Genomic DNA, 22115 nt, shown 5'->3' on the forward strand with positions numbered 1-22115 from the left:
ATACAGGCCTTGGTTTAATATTGCAGGCCTTTCCCAGGAGCATTTTAATTCTTTTATAATACAGACATATGTTCAAAATTTAAACAGAGTGTGCAGTAAAGTTTTCCTCCTACCTAGCCAAACAGTTCTTTATCCTAAGGGCAACCAATGTTTCCAATTTCTTATATATCCCATCCTATCAGATATATTCTGCTTGCAGGCATTTTATAAACTCTAGCACATTATACATAGAAAGGAGCCATGAGTAGGTTTTATAGATTATAAAGCTAATTTGGTTTTTGGTCTGACCTTTAACCTACACGAGGGCAGAGGTACACATATCCAGAGTGAAAACTGATGAATGAGGAACTGGGGAATACTAGAATTAGCAAGCTGGGGAATACTAGAATTAGCAAGATTTTTGTGTGCTCTCCCCTTGTATTCTTGAGCTGAAGGTAAGAAAAAATAGTATCTCATTTACTACTCTGATTTCATTCTTCTACTTACTGGTAAACAGATCTTCAGGTGGAGTTACTCCAAGTAAATAGTGGAAAAACAATGCAGCACAACGAAGGTAAGGGGTGATGCCATTCTTCAATGAGACCCACAAATACCAGCCAGGAATATCACAGCCAACGCAGCTAAGAGGCAATAATTCCAGAATAGAAAAGAATATTGATAAGACTAAAACCCTAGATTTTAAATAGACCCCCTTTCAAAAACATAGTTAAGGATTTAAGTAATTTTTATCCATTTAATTTTTAAACATTTAAAACAAAATATTTAACTAGCTATAGCTTCAGTCTTTAAATCTCCCAATAGTTTCTAAAGAAAACCACAGGTGATGCCAGAGGAATGATGGTGTAAGAGATCTCCTTGGTCTCTCCCTTTGAAATTTCAACAATTTGAACAGCTATATTTCAACAAATGATTCCCTGCTCAAAGCATAAATACACCTGAGATCCATGCACTGAAACACCTAAAGGTGGACAAGTGGAGCAAAAGGGGAAGGCAAAAAGGGAGAGGGGCTGATACGAGCCAGAGATGCAGACTGGAAGCTGTGGGGCTCTGTTGGAGAGGGGAGGAATCCAGTGGTGGCTGACACTCCCTTCAGCCAGGAGAATCAGTGGGCAGGAGTGAGCAGTACAAGCTGCAGCTGAGCTAAGAGACCTAAGCAAAAACACACATGGCACATTGTCAAGTGGTGGACATTTCAGATAGAAAAACAAAGCCACAAACCTGGCCACCTTCCCTTAGCCTCCCAGAGGATGCCTCCCTTTGCCATTGGTGTCTAGTTGCATCTGTGAGCCTGAGAACTTAGCACTACAGAATCCCATTTCTCTCTGAGTGAAGGGTGCACTCTGTGACTGGTCCTGGGGAGGGGGCACTGGGGGGACCTCGCAGAGGCCCAAGGTAGCCATTACTGGGAGGTCAAACAACAAAGAAGCTGGTGGGTTCCTTAGCCCCTCCTAACCCCAATGCATTGCAGCTACACTGAAGGCAGCCAGAGACAGTGAGGGCTGGGATTTCACAGAACTGAACAACAACAAACTTATGATTCAGCACCACCTACTGGAAAAGAATAAAGACCTCTTCATATTAATCTTCTAGAGAAATGCCACTCACACACTGATGTCTAGATAGAGAAGGGATTCATCATATACCATGAATAACCAAGGTAGTGAGGGAGATCAGAAAGAAAATGAAAAATCTCCAGAAAACACACTTAAAGACATGGAAATATGTGACATAAATGACAGAGAATTCAAGATTGCCAGTTCTAAAAATACTCAATGAGATGTGAGAAAATACAGACATGCAATTTAGTGAGTTCAGAAAACAACAAACAAAACCAGTACTTCACCAAAGAGATTGGAACTTTAAAAAAGAACCAAATAGAAATACTAGAGATGAAGAATTCAATAAAAGAGATCAAGAATAAACTAGTGAGCATAGAAAACAGAGTAAACCAAATGGAGGAAAGGACCCGTGATATCAAAGATAGAAATCTAGAAATGACGTAAAGGAAAGAAAAGAGAGACATGAGCATGAAGAAAAAGAAATGAAAGAGCTCTACAAGAACTATCTGACTCTATCAGAAAGAGCAATATAAGAATAACAGTCATCTAGGAGAAGAGAGGGAGAAGGGAACAGAGAGCCTATTCAAACAAATAGTTGAGAATTTCCCAAACCTATGGAAAGAACTAAATCCTTGAATACAAGAAGCAAACAGATCACCTAGTTATCTCAATCCAAAGAGGCCTTCCCCTAGGCACACTGTATTAAAACTGTCAAAAATTAATGACAAAGAATTCTCAAGGCAGCCAGGGTAAAGAAAGTAGCCTATAAAGGAAGGTCCATTAGGTTATCATTGGATTTCTCAGCAGAAACTATACAAGCCAGAAGAGAGTGGAACCAAATATTCAAACTACTGAAAGAGAGAAATTACCAGCCAAGAATAATATATTCAGCAAAGTTATCCTTTAAATATGAAGGAGAAATCAAGACTTTCCCAGACATACAGAAGCTGAGGGAATTCATTACCAGAAGACCTCTACTGGAAGAAATAGTCAAGGAGGTTATTCTACCTGAAACAAAGAACAAACGGTCACAAATCTACGAGTAACATCACTAACAAACTTAACAGCATAAACAAGGATAATCTGTGACAACAAAAACATAAAAGGGGGGGGAAGGTCTGAATTTGCAGAGGATGGGTATCAGATGCATTTAAAAAAAAAGGACTATTGCCCAGTGGCATGGCTCAGTGGTTGAGCATCAACCTATGAACCAGGTGGTCACAGTTTCATTCCCCGTTAGGGCACATGGCCAGGTTTCGGGCTTGATCACCAGTAGGGGGCGTGCAGGAGGCAGCTGATCAATGACGCTCTCTTCTTTCTATCTCTCTCTTCTTCTCCCTCCCTCTCTCTGAAATCAATAAAACATATTTTTAAAAAAAGAAAAACAAAAAAGGACTAATATATAGATATATGAAATTTTCTTTTTCATAAATCTAATGGTAACCACACACAAAAAACCTGAAACTGAGACACATAGCATAGAAAAAGAGTAAACAAAGAAAGAAGTATGGAATATCATCAAACAAAAACAACAGACAGTCCTGGCCAGTGTGGCTCAGTTGGTTGGGGTGTCATCCAGTACACCAAAAGGTCATGGGTTTGATTCCTTGTCACCACGGCACATACCTATGTTGCAGGTTCAGTCCCCAGTTGGGGCATGTACAGGAAGGCAACCAACTGAGGTTTCTCTCTCACATTGATGTCTCTCTCTCTCTGTCTCTATCTCTTTCCTTCTCTCCCCTCTCTTCTCTCTAAAAAAAGCAATTCACATATCCTCAGGTGAGGATAAATAAATAAATAAGTAAAACCTGAACAGACAGAAGCAAAGGAAAAGAAACAATGGAAGCACAAAGCTACGAGAACAAAGATAAAAATGGCTACAGGAAATCCTCATACATCAGTAATTACCCTAAATGTAAGTGGACTGAATTTACTAATAAAGAGGCACAGAGTAGCACACTGAATCAAAAAACAAAACCCAACCATATGCTGCCTTCAGGAAACACATCTAAGCTGCAAAGACAAAGATAGATCCAAAGTCAAAGAGTGGAAAATGATTCTCCAAGCAAATAACATACATAGAAAAGCAGATGTAGCCATACTTATATGTGATAAAATAGATTTCAAAACAACAAAGGTAACGAGAGACAAAATGGACATTTTATAATAATGGGGATATTACATCAAGAAGACATAACATTTCTTAATATATATGCAATCAGCCAGGGAGCACCAAAATATATAAAGCAACTAACTACTCACAAAATTAAAGGGAGAAACAGACAAAAACACAATCATAGTTGGGGACCTTAATACTCCATTGATAGCTCTGGACAGATCATCCACACAGAAAATCAACAAAGAAATGTCACTCTTAAATGTCACATTAGGCCAAATGGACACAATTAACATTTACAGAACCTTTCACCCCAGAACATTAGATTATATATTCTTCTCCAGTGCACATGGAACATTCTCAAGAATAGATCATATGTTGGGCCACAAAACTAGCCTCAGCAAATTTGAGAAGACTGAAATTATACCAAGCATACTCTTGGTATAAGACCACAATGCTTTAAAATTAGAAGTCAACTGCAAAAAGAAAGTAAAGAAACCTACAAATATATAGAGATTAAACAACATACTACTAAAAAATGACTGGGTCAAAGAAGAAATAAAAGATGAGATCAAAGATATATATAAATGAGAATGACAATACCACATATCAAAACTTCTGGAATGCAGTGAAAGCAGTAATAAGAGGGAAGTTTATATCACTGCAAGTCTATCTCAAGAAACAAGAGAAATCCCAAGTAAACAACCTAACATTACATCTTAAAAGAACTAGAAAAAAAACAAACAAAAGCAACCCAAAGTCAGCAGAAGAAAGAAAACAGAGCAGAATTGAATGAAATAGATAATAAAAAGACTATACAATAAATTAATACAACAAAGAGCTGGTTCTCTGAAAGGAATAATAAAACTGGCAAACCACTGGCTAGACTCACTAAGGAAAAAAGAGAAAAGACCCATATAAACAAAATCAGAAATGAAAGAGAAGTTATCACAGGCATCACAGATATACAAACACCATACTAGAATACTACGAAAGACTATATTCTACCAAATCCAATAACTGAGAAGAAATGGATACATTACTAGAAATATGTAGCCTTCCTAGACTAAATCATGAAGAAATGGAAAATCTAAATTGACTGATAAACAGTAATGAAATTGAAACAACCATCAAAAACCTTCAAAAGAAAAGTCAGGACCAGGTGGCTTCACTAGTGAATTCTACCAAACATTCAAAGAAGATATGATACCTATCCTTCTCAAACTCTTCCAAAACGTTAAAGAGGCAATACTTTCTAACACATTTTATGAGGCCAACATAACCCTGATACCAAAACTGAGCAAGGATATAACACTAGAAAAGAAAACTACAGAACAGTATCTCTGACAAATACAGATGCAAAAATCCTAAAGAAAATACTAGTAAGTTGACTACAACAATACATAAAAAAAATTATACATCATAATCAAATGAAGTTCATTCCAAGGGCAAAAGGATGGTTCAATATACACAAATCAATCAATGTAATATACCACATTTACAAAACAAAGGATAAAGATCATATGATCTATCAGTAGATGAAGAAAAAGCATTTGATAAGATAACAACATCCATTTATGATTAAAACACTCAATAAGATGGGTATAGAAGGAAAGTATCTCAATATAATAAAGGCCATATATCACAAACCCTCAGCTGATATAGTCAATGGTGAAAAACTTTTCCTCTAAAATCAGGAACAAAACAAGGATACCTACTCTCACTACTCTTATTTAATACAGTTCTGGAAGTCCTAGCAAAGGCAATCAGGCAAGAGAAAGAAATAAAAGGCATCAAAATTAGGAAGGAATAAATAAAACTTTTTGCAGATGACACAGTTCTGTATATAGAAAACACTGAAGACTCCATCAAAAAATTATTAGAAACAATAAACATATACAGTCAAGTTGCAGGATACAAAATCAATGTACAAAAATCTACTGCTTTCCTATATATTAACAACGAAACTTCAGAAAAAGAAACAAAATAACCACCAAAACCAAAACACAATTCCTTTTGCAACTGCATCCAAAAGAACAAAATACCTAGGAATAAACTTAACAAAGGATGTGAACGACCTATATACTAAAAACTACAAAGCATTATTAACAGAGATTGAAAAAGACACAATGAAATGGAACGACATTCCATGTTCATGGATTGGAAGAATCAACATAGTTAAAATGACCCATTACCCAAAGCAATATACAAATTGAATGCAATCCCCATCAAAATCCCAATGTCACTTTTTAAAGAGCTAGAACCAAAAATCATCAGATTTACATAGAACCACAAAAGACCCTGAATAGCCAAAGCAATCCTGAGAAAAAAAGAATGAAGCTGGAGGTATCACACTACCTGAATTCAAATTATACTACAGAGCTACAATAATCAAAACAGCACAGTATTGGAAGAACAGACACATAGAATAGACCAATAGAATAGAATTGAGAGCCCAGAAATAAAACCACAGGTATATGGGCAAATAATTTTTGATAAAGGAGCCAAAAACACACAATGGAGGAAAAAAGCCTCTTCAATAAATGGTGCTGTGAGAACTGGAAAGCCACATGCAAAAAAATGAAACAAATTACAATTTGTCCCCTTGTACAAAAATTAATTCAAAATGGATCAAAGAGCTAAATATAAAATCTGAAATACAAAGTACACAGAAGAAAACATAGGCACTAAACTTATTGACCTGGGTCATAGAGAACATTTTATGAATTTGACCCCAAAGGCAAGGGAAGTAAAGGCAAAAATAAATGAATGGGACTGTATCAAACTAAAAAGCTTCTGCACAGCAAAAGAAACCACTAACAAAACAAAAAGACAACCAACTGAATGGGAGATGATATTTGCAAACAACAGCTCCGGTAAGGGGTTAATATCCAAAATACATAAAAAAATCATACAATTCAACACCAAACAAAAAATCCAATTAAAAAATGGACAGAGGACCTGAACAGACACCTCTCCCAAGACATATAAATAGAATCAGATATATGAAAAGATGTTCAATTTCACTAGCTATTAGGGAAATGCAAATCAAAACTATAATGAGATATCACCTCACACCGGTTAGAATGACTATTATCAACAAGACATGTAATAACAAGTGTTGGAGAGGGTGTGGAGAAAAAGGAACCCTCATTCATTACTGGTAGGAATGTAAACTAGTACAGCCACTATGAAAAACAGTGTGGTGGTTCCAAAAACAACTAAAAATATGACCGAGCAATCCCTCTTCCAGGTATTTATCCAAAAAACTAGAAATCACTTATTTGCAAAGATTTATGCACCCCTTATGTTCACTGCAGCATATTCACGGTGGCCAGGGCATGGAGATAATAAAGTGTCCTTTCATAGAGGACTGGATAAAGATGTGGTACATATATACTATGAAATGCTACTCAGCCAAAAGAAAAGATAAAATACTGCCATTTATGACAACATGGATAGACCCTGAGATTATGCTAAGTGAAATAAATCAGTCAGAAAAGGCTAAGAACCATATGGTTTCACTCATATGTGGGATATAAAAATGAAACTCATAGACACAGGCAGACAACAGTATGGTGGTTATCAGAGGGAAGGGGGTAGGAGGATAGTAAAGGATAAAGGTTGCCAAATATATGGTGACAGAAGATGATATGACTTTGGGTGGTGGGCACACAATGCAATATACAGATCATGTATCATAGAAATGTGTACTTGAAACCTATATGACCCTATTAACCAATGTCATCCCAATACATTTAATAGAATTAAAATAATAATAAAAAATTACAAATCTTACATCTTTTACCATGTAGATTTTTAAGACAAAGAGCTACGCTCTTCTTTTTCCTAATCCTAATAATGAAATATAGAGCAGATATATTTATCAGTAATTAAACAAAGTAGGTTAGCTAAAAAAAAAATTTAATACTTTCCTGATTTCTGTATTAAACTTAACTGGTGATTTGTAGCGTGGTAAACTATTCTATATGACACTGTAATGGTACGACACAAAGAGTGAATGTAATGTAAACTATGGACTTTAGTTAATAACGATGTATTAATACTGGTTTATCAAATGTACCTCACTAAAGCAAGATGTTAATAATAGAAGAAATTGGTAGAGGGAGGGAATAAATGGGAACTCGGCACTTTCCGTTCAATTTTTCTGCAAACCTAAAAAATAAAGTCTATTAACATAAAAATAAGCAGAAACACACACATTCAGTGCCTAAAGGAAAAAGCACACAAAATAAAACAAGAAAACAAACTTAGGAAGAAGATGAAAACAAAGAGAGGAACTTGGCAGCAGGTGAAGCTCAGCAGATCACTTGTATTGTACTTTTGGTTTTAATCTCTGCATTGCCAAAGCATTTCACATATTACTCATAACAGCCTTAAAAAGTCTCTAATTAGTTAAGTATATCAACTGTACGGATTGCTTTAAAAGGACAACCTAATTTCTATTTTCTACATTTACTTAAACTAAATTCTGTCATTTAAAAAAATTCTATCATCTTTTGCCTATATTCCCATAACAGTTACAAGAATAAAGATGTGCCAAAATTTGTTCAGGCTTAGGCACAAATAAATGGCTGTTATTCCAAAAATGCTCTGCTCATTTTTAAAAATTAAAATGGTTCAAAAGTTATACTGTCAAACAACTGAACAAAAATGTGGAATTATTAAAACAATTCTGAAATATATTCAACTAATGGACTGCGGTTACTCACCCACTTGTATATTGAGAAACTTCTGCCATAAAAGACGATGCAGAACGAGCCTCTTCACTGTCTTCTTGAACCTGAGCAAGGGGGAGGCCTGAAAAAGAAATTCTGAAAGATAAATCTATAAACTCGCTATTCAATTTATAAATTACACCTCAATTTCATGGTTCCAGGATAATAAATAATATCTACTCAAGTGAGGTTCTTTCCCTTGTTCTCATTCTGAATAGTTGATTCTGATATTAAAACTATTAGGTAAACTATATTACCTGGAGAAACAAAAACAGCAAAATCACAGCCTTGTTAAACATAGATATTTAATAAATATTTATTATTACATAATAATTTATAATTATATTTAAACAGCATCCATAAAGAACAAATGAATGATCCTTCAGCAACAAACATTATATAGAACTTAGTAATATACGATTAATCACAAGCACAATTAATTTTGCCAATAAATCATGGGAAAACACTGTTTACAGTTAACAGTAATGGGAGCTTTACCTGTGTCTATGGTAAGAAGTATCTGAAGCATGTGTGCCATGGTGATCAAATGGAAGAGATAAAGGTGGTTATAGGAAGAACTAATTGATGAAGGCTGTAGATCAACTGTGTCATCCCAATACAAGGATGGGAATGCTAACACAGCACCTACCTATGAGAGAAAATGGACATCAACATGGCTAATAACAAGCACCAACACAAATTAATCTCATAACTAAATGTAAAGGTCACCAGATGCTGCACTGTATTTGTATGTTTTAAAAAAATAACCATTATATTTTTCTTATTCAACGGAATATCTTAGAATATACTGTACCGTAAACGGGGGACAAAAGTTATCACCAAACAGGTTGTCCCTTTGCTGGGTCTACTTATTCTAGTTCTAGGTAGTGATCCCAACCCTGGGGGGGGGGGGGGTTCAGAGGATTCAACGTTACAATCACTTGGGGAAGCTCTTAAAATAACACTGATACACAGGCCCTACTCCAGTCCAACCAAATCAAAATCTCAGGGGTTAGAGCCCTGTTTACCAGCATTCTTTTCAAAGTTCCCACAAGAGATTCCAAAAGGGTTGACAACCCCCAGGTAGAGACCTGGAAAATGAGGGATGAGGATACTGGCTAACAAAACTCCATGCTCCCAATCTCACCACTGCCCCTCCCCAAAGAGTGTGTTTTGAAGGACTGGGATCTTACAGGAATTGAATAGTTCAAGAAACTCACAGAACAGTTGCCACCCATCCATAGGTGCTTGGGGGAAGCCTATCACTAAATGACTAATAATTTTAAGATAGTTAATGCTGTCATTCACTGCTTATAATGTAAATAAGTTAAAAAAAGGGGGAGAGGGAAAGCATTATATATACAAAAGAGACAACTTCATAGTATGAACACCAATAATTTATAATCTTGAAGAACATAAATTTGAATGAGAACACATGAAATTATAAACTTGAGCGACTTAAAATTTTACTGAACACTTACCAAAACATGAAATAGATCTATAGATAGAAGGCAAGGTGTATCTTCTGTTTTTAGGTTAGGAAGAACAACTAAAATAAATAAATAAATAATTTTAAGTCAGTAAGATAGTAATGTAGTTAAACATAATGCAAAATATAAACATCTAAAACAAAAATATAACTGGGTTATAAAATAAAGAAACTAATAAAATGGTATATTATACCTTTAAGATAAGGGAACCATAATTAAATATAAACTAAACCGAGAAAAGGCTCCTGGAAAGCCCTAGATACAATTTAAAGGTTAAAAGATAAGATATAGGAGGAAAAGGTAAAGAAACTAGGATAACTGAAATAGAGATTATTCAATAAATATTTGCTGAATGATTACATTTATACAATGTTCTCGATCACCTTTTCCCCCCCAACTACAAATTTCTAAATATTCTGTGATAAATAAAATATGTGAATAAATTTGGGGTGGGAAGCAGGGAGAGCATGCAAAGCAGTGTTAAGTGAAATGAGAATGGAGAAGATCCTCCTGAACAAAATAATGGTTTATATAGATTGAGGACTGGAAGGAAATGAAAATAGCTCAAAAGCTATTGACTTTCTAATTTAGTCAGTCTCCAAATTCACAAGTGAGGGAAAGAGTGACAAGGAAGTAAAATCAAGACTTTAAAACAACAAGAGTTGTGTATATATAAAAATGAGAAAATTAATTATATTTCAATAAAGCTGTGATTTTTTTCAAATGAAGATAAGAAGACTCTTTCCAGATAAGATCAATTTCTTAAACCCAAATCCAAGAGTCTAAGAGCATAGGCATCTGAGTCAGAAATGGGTTCCAGTACTGGTTGTGATTATTTGTCATAGGCAAGTTACTTAACTTCTCTAAGTCTACAGTATACACAAGACTGTTGGGAAGTTCATTAACATATATGCATTTAAAGCACCCTTCCCAAGGTGGTACATAATAACCATTCAAAAAATGTTACTAATATTGGCTTTATAAAACAAACTAAAGTGATCACAGGGCTTTGTCATTAACTAGCTGTTTGTTCTTGACAAGCCACTTGCTGTTTCTAGCTCTTATTTCCTCATATTAAAATTTTTCAGTATTTTTTTTTTCTTTTAAATGTATCCAGGAACCAGAGAGGCCCAGGAGTCTTCAGCTTTTAGGTCCTAGAGATGTCTCTAAATTCTGAGTCTCAACCCTTTTTTTTTTTTAATCCTCACCTAGGTATATTTTTTGCATTGCTTTTTCAGAGAGTGGAAGAGGGGTTGGGGGGAGAGAAAAACATCGATGTGAGAGGAATACATCGATTGGTTGCCTCCAGCATGCACCTGCAACTTAGGTATGTGCCCTTGGCCGAAATTGAACTCAGGACCCTTCAGTCTGCGGGCAGATGCTCTAACCACTGAGAAAACTGGCTAAGGCTTTCAGTAATATTTTTGACATATCTGTTAACATCCATGACACTACCTATCTTATTTGTGTCTGTGTTATAAATTGTTTTGCTCTCAGGACATTTTAATAACTCTGAATTCCTTGTCCTGAATTCTATCACCTTTTCTGCCAGTGGAATATTTTTTCTGCCATCATTTTTCTTACAGGAAGTTGTGAAACTTTTTTTCCCCTGACTGCTTTATGGTCAGGGCTAGGTTCAAATATTTGTCTTGCCTCTTGCTGGTTTTATGACCTTGGTCAAGTCATATAACTACTCTGGACCTTAGTTTCCTCATCTGTAAATGGGGATAATAACTTCTTTGAAGGATGGCGGTTAGAAGAAATGAGATTATATAAAAAGATCCTTGTATAGTACCTAGCACATACTTGGCTGTGAGCACCGTATATCTTATTGCTACTGCAGAATTAACATTAAAAACAATATTCATTAGTTTTCACACAAAACAGCTCTCTATTGTGGACTTTCACTTCTCTCAATCATTGTTATTCATTTTAATTCAAAATCTTGCCCCTGACCATCTTACCCCAATTCTTTCCCTAATTTCTGCTACTATATCCAGAGATACATATATCCTCTAATTTTTCCTTTTCCTAATCCAACCTATACAATATCAAATTAACTTTAGAATACTATTGCCCAAAACATTTCAAAAATTCCTAATAAACTAAATACTTAAGCTCAAACTTCTTACATTTAAGATCTTTATTTTTATCAAAACAACTTCACGTTTCTCTACCTACAGGTACCACTACTCCTGTATAACTTGTCTATTTGAACATACCACATACTTTCCCTACCTCCTCAATGTCTGTTCAAAATGTGCCCTGTGCTTAGAATGCTGTCTCTGTTCCTCTCAACTTGTCTTTACAAACTCTCCCTGCAAGACTCAATTCAAAACCTGCCCCATTAGAGAACAGCAGAGCCCTATAGTGATCTCTTCCATGTCTCAATTTTTTTTAAAACTTTTTTTAATATATTTTTTTATTGATTACAGAGAGAGGAAGGGAGAGGGAGAGAGAGACAGAAACATCAATGATGAGAGTCACTGATTGGCCGCCTCCTGCATGCCCCCTACCAGGGATTGAGCCAGAAACCCGGGCATGTGCGCTGACCGGGAATCAAACCTCGATCTCCTGGATCATAGGCTGACACTCAACCACTGAGCCATGCCAGCCGGGCATGTCTCAATTCTTTTTTTTTTTAAATTTATCTTTATTGTTAAAAGTATTACAAATGTCCCCCTTTCCCCCCCATTGATCCCCTCCACCCTGTACCCCTCCACTATTGTCTGTGTCCACAGGTTATGTATATATGCATATAAATTCTTGTGTTAATTCCCCCACCCTCCTTCCCCTCACCTTCCCTCTGAGATTCATCAGTCTGTTCCATGCTTCTGTGTCTCTGGTTCTAATTTGTTCATCAGTTTATTTTATTCATTAGATTCCACATGAGTAAGATCATGTGACACTTGTCTTTCTTTGACTGCCTTATTAGTATTAGCATAATACTCTCCAGGTCCCACCACGCTGTCTCAAACGGTAAGGGATCCTTTGTTTTTACACCTGCATAGTATTCCATTGTGTAAATGTTCGAGAAGATGCTTGAAGCACTTATTTGCAACATACATCTGGTATTTGGCCACTTTATAATGTGTTTTCACAGAGGTTCTGCTTCTTTAATTCATTCATACACCTTATAATGGCAGAGACCACATTTTATATCTGCATACAGGGTGGAGCAAAAGTAGGTTTACAGTTGTTCATAAGGAAAATACAATAGCAATACAAAAAAATAATAATACAAGAATAAACTGTGTTTCATGTATGTTTTATTATTTATATTATTTATTAATTATTGTATTTTTCATATGAACAACTGCAAACCTATTTTTGCCCACCCTGTATATAGTTTATAGCCCTAATACCTTGCAAATAAAGATGCTCCTGCTAACAAGTTTTCACAACAAACTTTTATATATAGGCACATATTACAGAGCAAAAGCACATCAATTCTGTTAGTTACTGCTAATTAGTGATTATGCACTATTATTTTAGTCCCTGCCATTCATAATGATGTAAGTTAGCCTCCTTGTTTGCTCCTTATTTTGAGGTATTTTAAAAATCATAAATCTCATAATGTGTGATAAGTGCAAAGGCAGGGTGTGCTAGTAAAACAAGGTATTCAAATTATGACTGAAATGAAGAGAGATACCAAAAAATTAAAACCAAAACCAAAATAGTACTATGTAAATAGGACAAACTGCTCAACATAGCAAGAGGTCTTAAGAACAAAGACAGCCACATGTAACGTGCAAAGTTCTGGGCCTATCCAACTGACCAATAAGAGAAAAAGTAAATGAAAGAAAGGAAAAAATTTAAGTGTGTAAACTAAAAGAACAGCATCAGTATTAGATTCCAATTAGTGTGAGGCTAATTCAGGAGACAGCTGGAAGTTAATCTGAAAATATAAAAGCTAAGCATATTGGAAGTTCTAATGAAATGTAGGTGGCAGCCTTGGATGGAGTTGTAGGATCCCCACGTCATCAGAGTGAGCTGAAAGCTGCTCAGGAAGAGCTCTTTAAGAATCCTGTGGGGATTAACAAGGAGGAAAGTGACCTGTTTCAACAGACTTTAAAGGTAAAGTAGCAGGTCAGTTTTGAAAAAATGCCTGCTAGATCAGCTGGAAGAAAACTATGCCTGGCTTTAAAGCTTAAAAAAACTGAGTGACTCTTACTCTCTAGAAACATACTTGGGAAGGACAAGCTTAACCTCACTACCTGTAACATTTTGAACTTATAAACAAGTAGACTTATAAAGTCCTTTTTGAGCCAGACCTGTTTAAGTGCAGAGGAGCTTCTGTGCTACAAATGCCCAAATGAAAATGCAGATAACCAAAATGAAAGCCAAATCATTGTATTGCTGTATAATCTCTAATCCGTTTTATTTTTATATTAATTGAAAGCATCATATGAACTTAATTTCTAGTTGTTAGAATCTGAGAAAACCAGCTGTTATATAGCCTGTCTCAAAGAAAAGGGCACAAATGCATAAACCTGCATTCTGAGACTATTAAATTTCTTTTATTTTACATAACTTTGACTTTAATTCACCAGCAAAATTAAACATATTTTAAAATGAAATGATCTATCCATGTCATTGCTCCCTTTTCTAACCAAACTGGGATATAAGGATGTTAGTGGTTATGGATATTGGTTCAATAAAGCCCCTAGGTGGGTATAGGGACATAAGTTGAAAACATTTGGAAAGTATCTGATACTTAAAATGTAACTTCAGGTATTACAGAGACAACTGTATGTTTTGCTTTTGTGAGTGTTCAAAATGCGATGGAAAAGACATGTAAATATAACATCATAATTCAGAGAAGACTCTACCTGATAGGAGACGGATCAGATGTTTCTGTATCAGGACCTGAGGACAGGTACTCCTCTGTGCAATGGCAAACTGCATTAATGCTCTGAGGCCATTATGCTAGATTGTAAGAGAAGGGAAGAGAAAAAGATAAGGGAAGATAACAGACCTAAGACATCTGCTGTAAAAATAAATCCCAGTCTGCAAGAGTTAGCTGCAGACTTATTATATACTTTACATGCTTGCAAATAAATTAGAATATTTTTAATACTTCTAAAAAGTTTTATGACCTCACCAAATTCTTAATAGATTTTCCCATGACAAAGAGGCATTCAAGCTATAATCATTTCAATTCTCATTTAAGTACTCATTTTCTCCAGAGTCAATTTCTTAAATGCTTGGTCTAATTTATTCTATTGAGACCTATACAAAGATATATGTTAATAGAAATTCTAAAATGATGGCTGAAAGCCCCTGAATTCAGGGAACAGTGCTTCTATTTCCCAAATAGAAGGAAGAGAACTGAAGGGAGGCTCATTGTGGACTACAAATCCTCTGTGCGAGCTATCAGAAAAATAAGAGGGAAATGGCTAGGAAGGGGGTGGTCTAGGAAATCCTTGGTTGCCCATTCTGTTTATGGGGCTACTGAGAGCACATTTCCCAAGTACCGTTTTCAGGGTCCACACGTTATGAGACTTAGGCCTGAGGCAGGAGTATAGCCCTGTAGTGTCAGGATATGCCCATCAAGGAGCCATGGCTTAGTTTTATTCTTGAATTCAGTATGATGATTTATCTAGAGCTAAGCCATCATTAATAATTAATGTTATACGATGATGCAAAGTTAGTGAGAAGGAAAAAACTGTAGGTTTTTAATTTGGCAATAAACAGAGAAGGGGAGAAAAACTAGCTAGTATCATCTGAAATCTCTCTGAATTACATTGCGCCACCAAAATTAAGTAAACTTTAAAGTGTACAAAAAAATAAAATAAAGTGTACAACGGCCATTCAGTATCTATGAGACTGAAGTAGCTCCTTAAAAAACAACATAGAATTCTGCTAATTTTACAGAAAAAGGAGCAAATACAGAATTTTTAAAAAGGTAAACTGTGGGTTCCCTAAAAAAGCATACCATGAGTTACATGTACTCTGTATGAACATACATACCTGTCTATTCTGAAGTGCTCCAAACAGAGGTTTTCCTTCATCTCCCAGGAGGTTTTCTCAAAGAGTAAAAAAAACCCCAAAAATAATAAATCCTGAATACTTGGTTTCTATCAGATATTCTTTTATTAATTACATTTTTATTAGATAATTTGCACTTTTCCCCTTCAAAGTATCATGTTTAAGTCTATGACAAAATTTCAAAATTTTTGAATAAGAGAATATTATAGAAGCCAAAAACAGATCATTTACAAATTGCTACTATATCTAATAATGTCCCTGCAGCAATCTACAAAGAATACTTGGGGAAAACAAAGGTTCCTGGTTCATTTTTCTCCTTTTAACATCTCTTCTATGCAAAAAATGTTTAAATAAGCAATTTTTATATATAGTCGCAACCTATTTTTTTATTATAGTTGACATATGTCATAATCTATTGCGTTGAAAAATAATGTATAAGGCAGATGCAAATAACTTTATTGCTCTTACAGAGAGTATGAAAAAGAATTATAACAGATTAAGAGGAAAAAAGATGAAATTAAAAATACCCAAAAAATGAGTATATTCCGTTTTGTTAGCTAGGGCATTTATTGCTAAATTATTCTTTTTTCTCCCCATGGATTCTCAGCAGCAGATACATCTACGAGTGGGGAAGGTTTATTTCCTCTCCCCCACAATCTTTGAATGTTCCCAACTATGACAACACATTCTGTATATGTCTCTCCATTCTCATAGGGAATGAGGTATGTTAGTTAGCAGCTTATGCACTAGGAATAAAGTACAGTATTATGTCCACTGGATGGAAAAGCACTATAGTAAAAACAATGTAATACTATACTAAAAGAGTTCAATTACTAGGTTATAGAACCCCATATGAAGATTTAGTCCTATTCTCCAATGAATTTCTCACTTCTTTTATGACAAAACTGTGACTTTTTTTATGCTTAGTGTCTAAATAGAAATTCTTGGTTCCTAATGCTTATATTCCTGCTATGAAAGTCTTCAATAGAAAGTGAGATTTTATTCTATTTAAACCTATTGTTACTATTTCTCATTTTACTTAATCTTAGTAAATATAAACCTGAGTATTATCTTTTATTCATGATTTAAATCTGACAGGTTTGGAAGTAAATCCTAAAATCTGTTCCTAGAGACTGATGCTGAAGTGGCTTCATGTTACTTAATTCAAATCATGAAATAGTGTCATGTTATAAAAATATATTTAAATAAAGAAAATGTGGTAGACTTCATTAAAAACAACTACCAAAAATATTTATGGGAAAGACTGAAACTGGCTAATAATAGTTATTATTCTTTCATATAGTATTGTATATCTCATAAGTGTAATGAGCAAATACGATAAAAATGTAAGTCATTCACCCTGTCAGCACGGCTCAATGGTTGAGCATGGACCTATGAACCAGGGGATCGAGGTTCAATTCCCGGTCAGGGCATGTGCCTAGGTTTTGGGCTTGATCCCCAGTGGGGGTGTGCAGGAAGTGGTCGACCAATGACTCTCTCTCACTGATGTTTCTATCTCTCTCTCCTTCTCCCTTCCTCTCTGTAGTCAATAAAAAAATTAAAAAAAATAAAATCCATTCCTCACTGTTATACTTCCCATCCCACACCAGCTTTACTGAGGTATAATTGATGTATAACATTGTTTAAGGTGTATAACATGTTGCTTTGATTGCCACATTTTTCTATAGAAAGCTTTTAATATGGCAAATAATTTTATAGTAGGCTTCCTTTCAGACTTGGTTGGCTTCTGTCTGTTAATCTGTCTTTTCTGAACACCTCAGTCAATCTTCCTTTCCCATTTTGTTGTTTTGTTTTTTTTTTTAAATATATCTTTATTGATTTGAGAGAGAGGAAGGGAGAGGGAGAGAGAGAGATAGAAACATCAATGATGAGAGAGTCATTGATCAAACCCGCAACTGGGCATGTGCCCTGAACGGGAATCGAACCCCGATCGCCTGGATCCTAGGTCAACGCTCAACCGCTGAGCCACGCCCGGCCGGGCTCTTCCTTTCCCATTTTAAGTGACCTTTAAATTTTTTAGGTGACTTTGGTTTCCCTTTCTTTTTCTCTTAAAGTATAAAAGAAATAAAAATTACTAAACCTTTCTGGGGTGATTCTTCTTCCTTTGCCTTTTTTCTTGATCATCTAGTGTTGTAAATCTAACATATTTTGACTCTAGCTTGCTTCATGATGTACCTTTCAAATATTTTTTGCCTATGTTGCATATGGCCATTATTGTAGTTAAAAAGAGATCAATATAAAAATTTCCAGACTAAATGACATCAGGCCACACTAATCTACTGAAATATCAGTAGTGTTCAAACAAGTCAAACTATTTGGGGCCATCAGGGGAAAAATGGAGTTAATTTTTAGTCAGTCAATGTTAACTCTGTTTCTATAAAACCTCCAAACCTGTTCTTTTATAGGCTTTACCAATTGCCTGGAGAGTAAAAGCACATGTGCTCCACGTCATCATGGGGATTCGAGGATCCGTTTCATCAGGAGGCACTTTCAGTCCAATTCTATATACTGTTGTGGCAAACAGAATGACCATTTCCTTGATGCTATTAGAATATTTTATCCTAAAAATAAAACAGGAAATACTTATATACTGATTCAGTAAAATGGGCTACCTACTGAAAAGAGTAATTAGGTATTGAAGCAACAAACTGTTTAACTCCTTTTGACAAAGTAAATTACTCTTTGTCAAGTTAGAGATTAGAGCCTCTGCAGAAAATTTATTAAGAAAACATGGGAAAAGCAGAAATGTGTCTCCTATAAGTAGAAAAATCTGTGATAAAATGGTAATGGCTCATATAACTTCACTACCTATGAAAGATGCAGTAAATGATCACAGCAGAAAAGGGTCCAGGCCCAAATTAAGGACAGACTAGAGAGAGAAGAAATAAAATTCAGAGGAAACAGATCTGACATAACAAGTTTTACAACACAAGAAGTACTTTTGTCTTGACAGGGTATATGTGTTGGGAGAGGGAGGGAGTGATAATACCATGTACTTGGAGGGATAATTTCTGGTTTCCTGAACTTCCATTTGTAACAAGTAACATATATTTTCAGTAGCAGTGGGATACAAAATATAAACAAGGATCATAACCAAAAAAATGTACCTCAGGTCATATTCATTAAATAATTCCTGATTTAGATATAATTTTCAAAGTGTCCTCACATAAATATCTTTCCAAGAATCTTAGGAGGTAAGTAAGTTAGAAGGCCACTGTCTCAATTTTACAAACAAGAAAAATGAATTGGGGAGGGGGAGAGATGACCTGAGGCTTTTCAGAAGTAGCATAGCAAGTTAAATGTGACTTTAACTGAAGTCTCTTAAATTTTGCTTTTCTTGTAGGTTATACTAAATAGAAATGGCATTCTTGTTGGTCAAAAATGGTCAATTACAGGTATGGTTCATCCTAATATATATTACTCTAATATCTCAAACCACTTAACTTTATTAATACAAATAAAACTCCAGGGAGAAAAAATACATAATGGGATAAAGAAGCAATTTTACAAATAAAGCAGGAAGGCAGGAAGTATGGAAGCAAGGAAGAATTGTTCTTCACTCTAATGTTCACAACCATTTACAAACTTCTCTTAATTATTTAGATACTTACGAAGGCTGAATTCCATAACTCAGGATAGAATGGAATTCAAAAGTGGAATCACCCATTCCTTGATCAAATAAGACCGGAATTGTTGGGTTTTCTCCTTATAAATTAAAAGGGAAAAGAAAGAAAAATCATGAGTTTAGTCTGACACACATTGTAGCTTTTTAAAATTACATATGATCATTTTCAAAAACATTAAAAATGCTAATAAGCAATGAACAATCATTTAAAATTTTTCCATACAGATAATATTGTGCAATATTCTTCTGTTCTCCCTATAACTGTTACACATTAGATTTTTTAAAATTGATTTGGGAGAGAGAGATCAATTTGTTGTTCCACATATTTATACATTCACTGATTGGTTCTTGAATGTATCCTGACCAGGGATCGAACCCACAACCTTGGTGAATCAAGGCAATACTCTCTACCCAGCTGAACTACCCATCCAGGTCTAGATGTTTTTCAAAAAAGGACAACATATATAGTACTGCTCTGTATCTTGTTTTTTCACCAATAGATCAGAAATGTCTTTCCACATCAATAACTCTCCATCTACATTTTCATTTTTAATAAATGCATAGTATTCTATTAGTAAGGCAGCATATATGAGTGAATAAGAGCAAAGGATTTGTAGCCAAACTGCCTGGGTTTGAATCCTAGCTCTGCCATTGACTGTTACTAAGACCTTGGGTAAATATTAAACCTCTCTGTGGCTCCATTTCCTCATCAAATTAGAATTGTTGTTTCCCTATATGGAATTAGTTGCTTTTTTCTGGTTGCTTTCAATATTTTTTTTCTTCATCTTTGGTTTTTAGCAGTTTGCATATGATCTGAGTGTGGTTATCTTTTCTGTCTGAGGTTCACTGAACTTATTAAATTTGCAAATTTAATGTCTTTCACCAAATTTGGTAAGTTTCCAGTCATTATTTCATCAAAATTTTATTTTCTGTTCCATCCTTTTTCTGGGGGGGACTTTGATGAAACAAATGTTGGGTTAAAAAAAGAAAAAGATTACACAGTTTCTATCTTTACCCCATTGCTTTTCCTGTCTTTTCTACAGATAGGATAATTTCCACTGATCTAATTTCTCAAATTGACTCTTATTTCTCAATCTCCATTTTTCTAATGAGCCCATCCAGTTAATTATTATCTCATAGTATTTTTTCAATTCTATTATTTCCATTCAGTTTTTTATAGTTTTTTTTTTCTGCTGAGAACAATCTTTCCATTCACGAAACCTTATGTTTCATGATTTATATAGCTGCTTTAAACTTTTTGTCTGAAAAGTTCAACATTAAAACATCTCAGGATTGGCATTTGATTTTTTTTTTTTCCTTGAAAGCCGGTCAGATTCTCCTGGTTCTTTGTATATTGAGTAATTCTGGATTGTATCTTGAGTATTTTGAATATTACTCTGTGAGGTTATGGCTCTTAAAATTCTCCGGAAAAATGTACTTTGTTTTGGTAGGCAATTAGCCCAGTTTGGTTCAACAAATTCTGTCTCACTGTCTGTGGGTGGTTCCAGTGTTAGTTTTCAGAGCCTTTGCTATACCGTTTGGTTTGCCAGGACACAAACTACTCAAGGTTTAGTCTGAGACTTGAGTGGTGATTTAATGCAGCTTCGATCTCAAAGCTGTCGCTATGCTTCTTGGGCCCTGTTCTGCACAATGTGCAGCTTGGAAGGGAGCCAGGACTTGTGTTAGTCTCAAAAATAAATTGCCCTTACTCTCCTTTACTCTCTAGCTCCAAGGGACCCCTTTTCCTAGTTCCTCTGGTCAAAATGACAGGTTTCTCTCAGTTTTAGTCCCCTGTGCTGTTGTCAGCTACCCTTTTGAGTAAAACTGTGAGGCAGAGAAAAACATTATTGAGGATTCACCCTGCATTCTTTGTAACATAGGGGTCCCCTTTTCCCAGTTACTTAGGCCAGTGAGATTGGCTTTCTCTTGTGGACTTAGGTATCTACATGGCAGTGCAGCTCTACAACTGGGGCTAGCCTCAGGAGAGGGTCAGAAGAGGGGGTATAGTTCTACGATAGGGGCTAGCCTCGGGAGAGGGTCGGGGGGGGGGGGGGGGGGAAGCACAACAGGAATTCCCTTTACAGTCTCCAGCTCTGAGGAGCTTCTTTGCCTGGTGCTGTGGCCAGAAAAAGATCACCTCTCTTAGACTTTTTGCTGTTCATGTCTGTTACACAGTTCTGTGACTTTGTCAACCCTGGAGTCAAAGCTGGGAAATAAAGGAGGGGGGAAAAAAGCCAGGAAACTCAATGCCTGTTCTAATCACTCTTCAAATTTTGATTTCCCTTCCTAATCTCCCTGCCATTGTTTATTTCTCAGTCTTTAGGTAGTCTTATCTCCAACTGTAAAGAATATATAAATGAGGTAACAGATTAAAAAGGTTTTTGCTATTACTATTAATGATAACATAACAATATTAGTAATAGTAATAGCTAACACATATAGTATTTACTATGTGCCATGCATGGTTCTACTTTACAAAGGATAACTCGACCCTTTAATCAATGAGATAAGCACTATTATTATTCCCACTTTACAAATAGGAAAGATGAGGCACAGAGAAGTTAAGTAACTTGT

The 22115-nt window shown here is 35.4% G+C and overlaps 1 protein-coding gene across 3 annotated transcripts in view; it reads right to left on the reverse strand.

The window, feature by feature from the left end:
• The window catches only part of UBR1 (ubiquitin protein ligase E3 component n-recognin 1), a 112207-nt gene that overhangs the window by 18320 nt on the left and 71772 nt on the right, over window positions 1-22115 (reverse strand). For all 3 annotated transcript variants that reach the window (XM_081119599.1, XM_081119601.1, XM_081119600.1), the window contains 8 exons: window positions 19528-19621; window positions 18329-18477; window positions 15878-15933; window positions 14737-14833; window positions 9896-9963; window positions 8913-9063; window positions 8409-8496; window positions 487-620 (listed from right to left, as the gene is read on the reverse strand). In XM_081119599.1, the coding sequence (XP_080975725.1) occupies window positions 487-620; window positions 8409-8496; window positions 8913-9063; window positions 9896-9963; window positions 14737-14833; window positions 15878-15933; window positions 18329-18477; window positions 19528-19621 (837 nt within the window). The remainder of the gene's footprint in view (window positions 1-486; window positions 621-8408; window positions 8497-8912; window positions 9064-9895; window positions 9964-14736; window positions 14834-15877; window positions 15934-18328; window positions 18478-19527; window positions 19622-22115) is intronic.

This window comes from Miniopterus schreibersii (genome assembly GCF_964146895.1).
Source record: "Miniopterus schreibersii genome assembly, chromosome: 1".
Classification (NCBI taxonomy): Eukaryota; Metazoa; Chordata; class Mammalia; order Chiroptera; family Miniopteridae; genus Miniopterus; species Miniopterus schreibersii.